At 37.5% G+C, this 6943-nt stretch overlaps 2 protein-coding genes across 4 annotated transcripts in view; both read left to right on the forward strand.

Annotated features, from left to right (window-relative positions):
- The window catches only part of coro6 (coronin 6), a 36365-nt gene that overhangs the window by 10467 nt on the left and 18955 nt on the right, over nucleotides 1-6943 (forward strand). For 2 of the 3 annotated variants that reach the window (XM_057359625.1, XM_057359626.1), the window contains exon 10: nucleotides 628-858. In XM_057359625.1, the coding sequence (XP_057215608.1) occupies nucleotides 628-858 (231 nt within the window). Of the gene's footprint in view, nucleotides 1-627; nucleotides 859-1400; nucleotides 3130-6943 lie in introns of those variants that run through there. The other variant, XM_057359627.1, reaches the window with a different exon arrangement.
- LOC130569776 (protein ABHD15) lies at nucleotides 3445-6884 on the forward strand. Its single transcript, XM_057359628.1, has 2 exons — nucleotides 3445-4897; nucleotides 5759-6884. The coding sequence occupies exons 1-2, from the start codon at nucleotides 4005-4007 to the stop codon at nucleotides 6411-6413; spliced, it is 1548 nt and encodes a 515-aa protein (XP_057215611.1). The 5' UTR covers nucleotides 3445-4004; the 3' UTR covers nucleotides 6414-6884.

The raw sequence follows: 6943 nt of genomic DNA on the forward strand, positions 1-6943 counted from the left end.
ATATTCTGTGTTGGTCCTTTAATATTATATAGTATAATTCAAGCATATAAATCAACATTTGTTAATTTATTGGGAATAAACTGTAATTTAAAACTAATAATTGTAATTAACATTTGCCTAGATTAATAAATGCTGCAAAAACTGTTCATTGTTTGTTCATTATATCTAATGCTTTTTTTGTAAATTATTACCAATATTTCTATATTTAACTCCTATTAATGGGAAAAATGAACATTCTGTCATCATCTATTCATTCTCATGTCATTCTAAACCTGTATGACTTCCTTTCTTCTGCAGAACACAAAAGAAGATACTTTTAAGGATGTCGGTAACCAAACAAACCATTGACTTGCATTGGTTTTGTTTAAATACAACAGAAGTCAGTGGGTACTGGCGTCGTTTGTTTACCGACATTCTTCCAAATATCTTCCTTTGTGTTCTGCAGAAGCAAGAAAGTCATACAGGTTTGAAATGACAAGAGGGTGAGTAAATGATGACAGAATTTTCATTTCCGGGTGCACTATCCCTTTAAGAGATCATTTGAAGAATGAAACGGTTTGGTGTGAAATATTCATTACACATGAAATAAATTCGAATCATTTTTTTTCTCTCTTTCTCTGATGGCAGTCGGACCTGTTTCAGGATGATCTGTACCCAGACACAGCAGGTCCAGAGCCAGCACTGGAGCCTGAGGAATGGCTGGAGGGACGAGATGCAGACCCGCTACTGGTGTCTATGAGAGAAGGTTATGTTCCTCCAAAGAGCAGAGAGCTGAAGGTGGCCAAGAAAAACATGCTGGAGAGCAGGCCTGCAACAACACGCAGAAGCATGTCTGTTGTAGATGGAAGCAGTTTGCCAGTGAGTAGAATATCTTATACTTATCCCAGTTCTTCATGTGTTTTCCTTCTAGCAATTTCTTCTGTTCCTTGTAGACTTGTGTCTTATAGACACTTCTTTAGAAGCTTTAAGGGTTGGGAATCGTTTTTAACTTTGTTCACAGCATTTCTAATACATTTTTAACCAAGACAACACAAATGAGAGCTGAATTAAAATATGGCAGCACAGATGTTTTTGTGACTATTTTGGTATTTTTGGGTAGAATTGTTCCTTTAAAAAGTAGATTTATATCCATTGTCTAAACTGCTTATCCCATTCATCGGTAACCAAAAAGAGAAATTCAATTCCTTACGATTCCCATCCATAAAAGCTCAGAAGTTTTTACCGTTTCCTGTATTGTCTTACTCTTGACTGGCTTTCTTTCCTTTTTCCCCGCCATCTTCATCTTGACCTTCAACCCCTTCTTCTTTCCATCTTTCTTGTTCCATATTCTGTCCTCGTTTCACTTTTCTCTTCCTTCTCTCTCTGTCTCTCTCTCTCTATTCATCTCTTTCCATCACTAGCCTCAGTTGTTGGAGAAGCTTGTAGAAGAAATCCAAAGTCTGAAGGCCACAGTTCTCTCTCAGGAGAAGCGAATCTGTGATTTAGAGAATAAGCTGTCCAAGTACACTAATGGCACAGTCTGACGGCATCATGAGAGCTAACTTCATTAAAGCGAGCCTGTGCACACTGCTTACCCCTCACAACTAAAGGATGAGCACTGATAGGCCAAGCCACTCCCATTCACCCCAGCTATCATTCAGTATTGTCATGGGTTTACATTATAACTCCAGTTCAACTGGCTGCATCGACACCAATAAAAATCACTTATGCTTTTTTTTTGGAGCATCAGGAGGTTGATTTCGCGAAGGAATTTAAAATGTTGCCAAAATAGTATTTTCCTGATGCTTTGTAGTACATGTTCATATATTGTGTGCTAGTACACAATATTAGCTATTCTCCTTAATTGCTTTCTCTTTAAAAGCATTTGGTAAAAAGCAATGATCAGCTTCATTTGATGAGTTACAAATCCTTATATGTCCTTGCAGCTTTTTAACCAATTGTTATGCTGACAAAGAATGACAAGAACTGTAGCTTTCTGCAGTAACAATCATGGTTCCTTTGGTGTGAACATACCTCATTGTATAGACCAGGATCTGGGATCAGATCAACTCTAGCCAAGCAAGAAAAATTGAGATCTATACATCATCTGAAAGCTGAATAAGTAAGCTTTCCATTGATGTATGGTTTGTTGGGACAATGTTTGACCGAGATACAACTACTTGAAAATCTGGATTCTGAGAAAATCACCTTTAATGTTGTCCATCTGAGGCGCTGTAGCAGGCCGTTGGTAAGAAGAAACAGGTTTGTTTTAACGCTCTCTTTTGGCTTACCGCTGTAATTACGAGGTGTAGAGTAAATTAACCTGAAAGGAGACATTTTAAGCTTTACATCGATACCAAACTTGAGTGGGCAGTAGCGAGTGGCGTGTTTCTGGCCATTTTTGTCAGCGATTTTGCTGCATCCACTCACAAAAATAAAGTTTTGATAAATGTGTGGTAGTAAATTTGTAAAATATCTTCATGGAACATGAGCTTTACTTAGTATCCTAATGATTTCTGAAAAGAAAAATCAATAATTTTGACCCATACAATGTATTTTTGGCTATTGCTACAAATATACCTGTGCTACTTATGACTGGTTTTGTGGTCCAGGGTCACAAATGAGAATGAGATTGAATAACAGAATTGATAACATTTTAACCTTTCATTTTTGGGTGAACTATTCACAGTCAATTAAATAATTTAATTGTTATCTTAAATATCTTTGTGTAATCAAATCAAAATCTCATCTTATTGAACTAAACAACAAAAGAATGTTTGCATAGACAGTCAGAACTATTCGTGCTTGTGCTTGCAATATTGACTCCTAATGCTGAGAATCTTTCACTTTACACTTTACACATCTCCGCCTTTATGTTTGACCAACACAATTACAACTCATGTGGTTTCTCTTCAACATTTCAAATTGTAAATATTATACTAGAAAACAAAAACATGAAAAATAGTAAAATATCTCAACCAAAGACATTTTTTGGTGTTTTATGAAGAGCATCATTTGTGAGTATTATGGTTTGAATAAAACTTTTTTGTACAAAAAACGACATGCATTGTCTCTTTCTGATTAAAATGCAAACACACATACAATACACTGTCGGCAAACTGTACACATTTTTAAAATGCGTTTAAAATGTCAAATTACAGATGAAGAGTTCATTTGCAAAAACTGATAAGTTTTAAAAGTGTTAAAAAATCATGTTTTTTTATTGTGCATTCCATTTAATTATTTTATAGTTATTTTGATTAAGTTATAATAACTACAAAATAAATACCCAACACAATAAAAACACGATAACATAATAAAAAAACAATTTATGATTTTTAAAAATCGGTTTGCAAATAGACTCTTCAGATAAAGATGGCAAACGTACATGTGGGATGTAAAATAACATGTCATTTCACTATATGTAAATTAATTTGTATGATTTTTTGTCCCCAGCCGCTGGAATATTATCTTTTTTTACAGTATACATAATAGGTCATTCTCCCTGTAGTTATCTTATTAATTCCAAGACATTAGAAACAGTTCCTTTCGTTCCCCAACCCTTTGTGTGTATTTGTGTATTTAGTTATTGAACCACACAGTTTGAACATTTCTAGTAGCTAAATAAACAGCCCAGAAGCAAAGGAAATTGTGGGTGCAATATCCTTAAGGTCTCTTACCAGGTTATTGAATATCTTCAATATGTTCTACCACTGCAGCACTGGGTTTTTCACTTTCAGTAGAATTGCAAGAACTGTTGAATTTCAGACACTCGAGTGGTAAAAACTCCATTAGTTCCACTGGATGATTATTGAATGGCTAAAGCAGTCCGTGGTTCAGTATTGTTAATGATTTCTGGAGGAGGAGAGCAAACATGTTTGCAATGGGTAGACGAGGAGGCACAAGTCCATTTAGCTGACACAAGCGAGAGCATTCGGTTTAAAGATCTTTTCCGTTTTTATTTTCATTTGGTCAGTCTGTAAGGTACTACCGCTGAATTTAGACCTACTGGCTTTGAAAACAAGATGTGGGAATTCTTTCTCTGCCTGCTACCTTCTCTGACGTTGGTCCTGCTTCAAATGAACTGGATTCGTCATCTTGCAGAAAGTGCCATCCAATGTTTGGGTTGCTTTATATGGACTCTAACCTGTAGACTTCTCAAACTCTCATTTACTAACGTTTCAGGATCGACTAAGGAGAAGCCAGAGGTTAAACTGATTTGCAAACCCACAGCTCTTGCCAGCTACCTGAGGAAACACTGTCATGCTTTGACCCAGCCTCCAACATGGCCTCAGACTGACCCTCATTTACAGATAATCACCAATCTCATGTGGCCCACACTGGAAGGTGCTGAAATGCAAGGAGTCCGATTTACAAGGGATCACCTTCTTCTTCACGATGGAGGTATTGTGGCGCTGGACTGGGCTGTTGGTCTCAGCCATCAAGATCAGATCAAAAGGCAACATCATCCAGGAGGAAATGTTCTAGGCCTCCACTCAAGCAATGCAGCTATTGTTATTTTGATTCCCAATGCTCTAGGTCGAGTGACACCAAACTTGCTCAAGTTGTGTCACCTGACTCTGAAACAAGGTTTCTATCCAGTCGTGTTCCATCGCCGTGGTCACGGTGGCTGCCCTCTTACAACTCCCCGCTACCAGGAGTTTGGGAATCCCTCAGACCTCATGCAGACGGTATGCTACCTGCGGAACCACCATCCGTCTTCGACTCTTCTCGCTGTAAGTGAGGGCTCAGGATCAGGCTTGCTGCTGTCTTATCTGGGCGAATGTGGCTCTTCATCGTACCTGATGGCTGCTGCTTGCATCTCTCCAGTGTTTCATGGACAACTGTGGTTTGAGAATGAATTTCCTTGGCTCTATCACTGGGTGGCTCTTATCTACCGCAAGTTCCAAATAAACAGGTAGCCAATTACTCTATTCACAAATATAGACCAATTCATGTTTAAATATTACCTTTCATTTTGGTATTCAAAATGTCAAACATGATTTAAAATAATACTTCAACAACATCAACAAATATCCTTTTAGGCAATATAAACAATGTCTGACATGTATAAAAGCATCCATTTGAAAACTTGTTTTCAAGTTTTTCAAGATAAGACCTTAAAAATCTAATTTCAATAGAATGTTTTGCTAAAAAACAGGCCACAATGCTTAAGCAACTTTGTATTGTTCATACATAATTAGACATTAATAAAGTATATTTCTATAGAAAATTATAAATGTAACCTATTTACTTGTAACTACCTGTTTCGGTAATGATAATCAATATTGTCGTGTACACAGAAAGACAAAAGAAAATGTAAAACTTTTAAGTACGGAAATACAAAGAGATCTGTTAACCTGGTAGCCATTTGACAGATGTTTTACTTCCAACAAAATCAAGCTTAATTTAAAGATCTGTGGGAGTGTAAACAGTCCTTTAAAAATGTTACGGAGGATGAGAACATTAGTCATGGACATTTCTTTTTCCTCATTTTTTATACATGAATATTCTGTCAATGTTTTTTTTTTCCATTTTTGAAAAAGTGGGATGTTTCAATAGATGTTTTTAAGAGTATTTTAATTTAGCTCTGTTTAAATGATAAAATACCATGAACTTGTTAACATAACACCATAACATAGCTGGTCGTTACGGTAATGATTAGCAGAAAAAATAATAAAATTGAAAATAACAAATTTCTATGTTAAAATGATTCTAAAGAATGAATGTTTTTTATATCTTTGTTATGAAAGAAATTTGTTTTTCTGAATTTTCACAGGTACGCCACCTCTTTGAGCTCCGTGATGGATGTCGCAAACATTTTAAGCTGCAAATCCCTGCGAGATATGGAGGAATTCATGTTCTGCACTGTTACGCAACAAAACCACAGAACATCAGACTCCAATGACCACATTGAAAAGGGCGATTCAAGGATATCACTGAAGCCTGACTGGGCAGGTTACTGGGACAGGAATGAACCTTTGCGAGACGCAGATGAAGTGGCAATACCAGTCCTCTGTTTGTATAGCACAGACGATCCCCTTTTCCCACCCTCATCCACATTACCCGAGACACTTTTTCACAATAATCCTTACTTCCTGCTGGCCCAGACGGAACAGGGTGGCCACTGTGGCTTTATGCACAAGGATGAACGTGGAAATACTACTTCCTGGAGCCATTCTGCAGTGTTGGGATATTTTCACGTGGTTGCCGATTTCTTTGGGTTAGAGGACAAGAAAGGGTTCAATGATGTTACAGCCATGTGTTGCAGTCATGGCCTGAGGCGTAGCGTGTCCACGAGAAGGTCGACCCTGCTACGGAAAGAAAGGCCTGTTTTGAGTTCACGAAGACGCCAGATCTCAACTCCCTCCGATACGTTTACTTTGGAAGAAGAACGAGATGATTTTACTTGGAATAGGTCCTACACACGTTGACTGAAAGGAGCAGGTGGTGTGTTAGGAGCACAACAGAGAGTGCAGCAAGGAGTGTGTGACGCATTATTGGTTGTAACACGACAAATTGGACTGAAAAGCAGATTTGTGCAGTTTCCATTTCAACACTTTCTTAAAGGACCAGAATGTAATTTTTTGGAGGATTTATTGACAGAAATGCAATATAATAATATATGTCTTCAGAGGTGTATAAAGACCTTACATGATGAAGCGTTATGTTTTTATTACCTTAGGATGAGCTATTTCTATCTACATACACCTCGGGTCCCCTTACACGGAATTGGCCATGTTGTTTCTACAGTAGCCCTAAACGGACAAACTGCTCTACAGAACGCGTTTCAAAAATACTTTATCTCCTTGTGACAAATGTGTGATTTTAGCTCTGTGTCAGCCACCGTAGTGCTTCGAAAGGGAGGTGATTGGTTGCAATTCACAACCTCACCACTAGATGCCGCTAAAATCTCCACATTGCTCTTTTAAGAATTTCAAAATTTTACATACTAAGCGCAAAC

This window comes from Triplophysa rosa, linkage group LG19, assembly GCF_024868665.1.
Source record: "Triplophysa rosa linkage group LG19, Trosa_1v2, whole genome shotgun sequence".
Taxonomy (NCBI): Eukaryota; Metazoa; Chordata; class Actinopteri; order Cypriniformes; family Nemacheilidae; genus Triplophysa; species Triplophysa rosa.

Excerpts from the sequence above, each read along its gene's own strand:
- LOC130569776 (XM_057359628.1), top strand. The coding sequence starts at position 4,005 with ATGTGGGAATTCTTTCTCTGCCTGCTACCTTCTCTGACGTTGGTCCTG. Across the intron at positions 4,898-5,758 it reads CGCAAGTTCCAAATAAACAG|GTACGCCACCTCTTTGAGCT; the intron begins GTAGCCAATTAC and ends GAATTTTCACAG.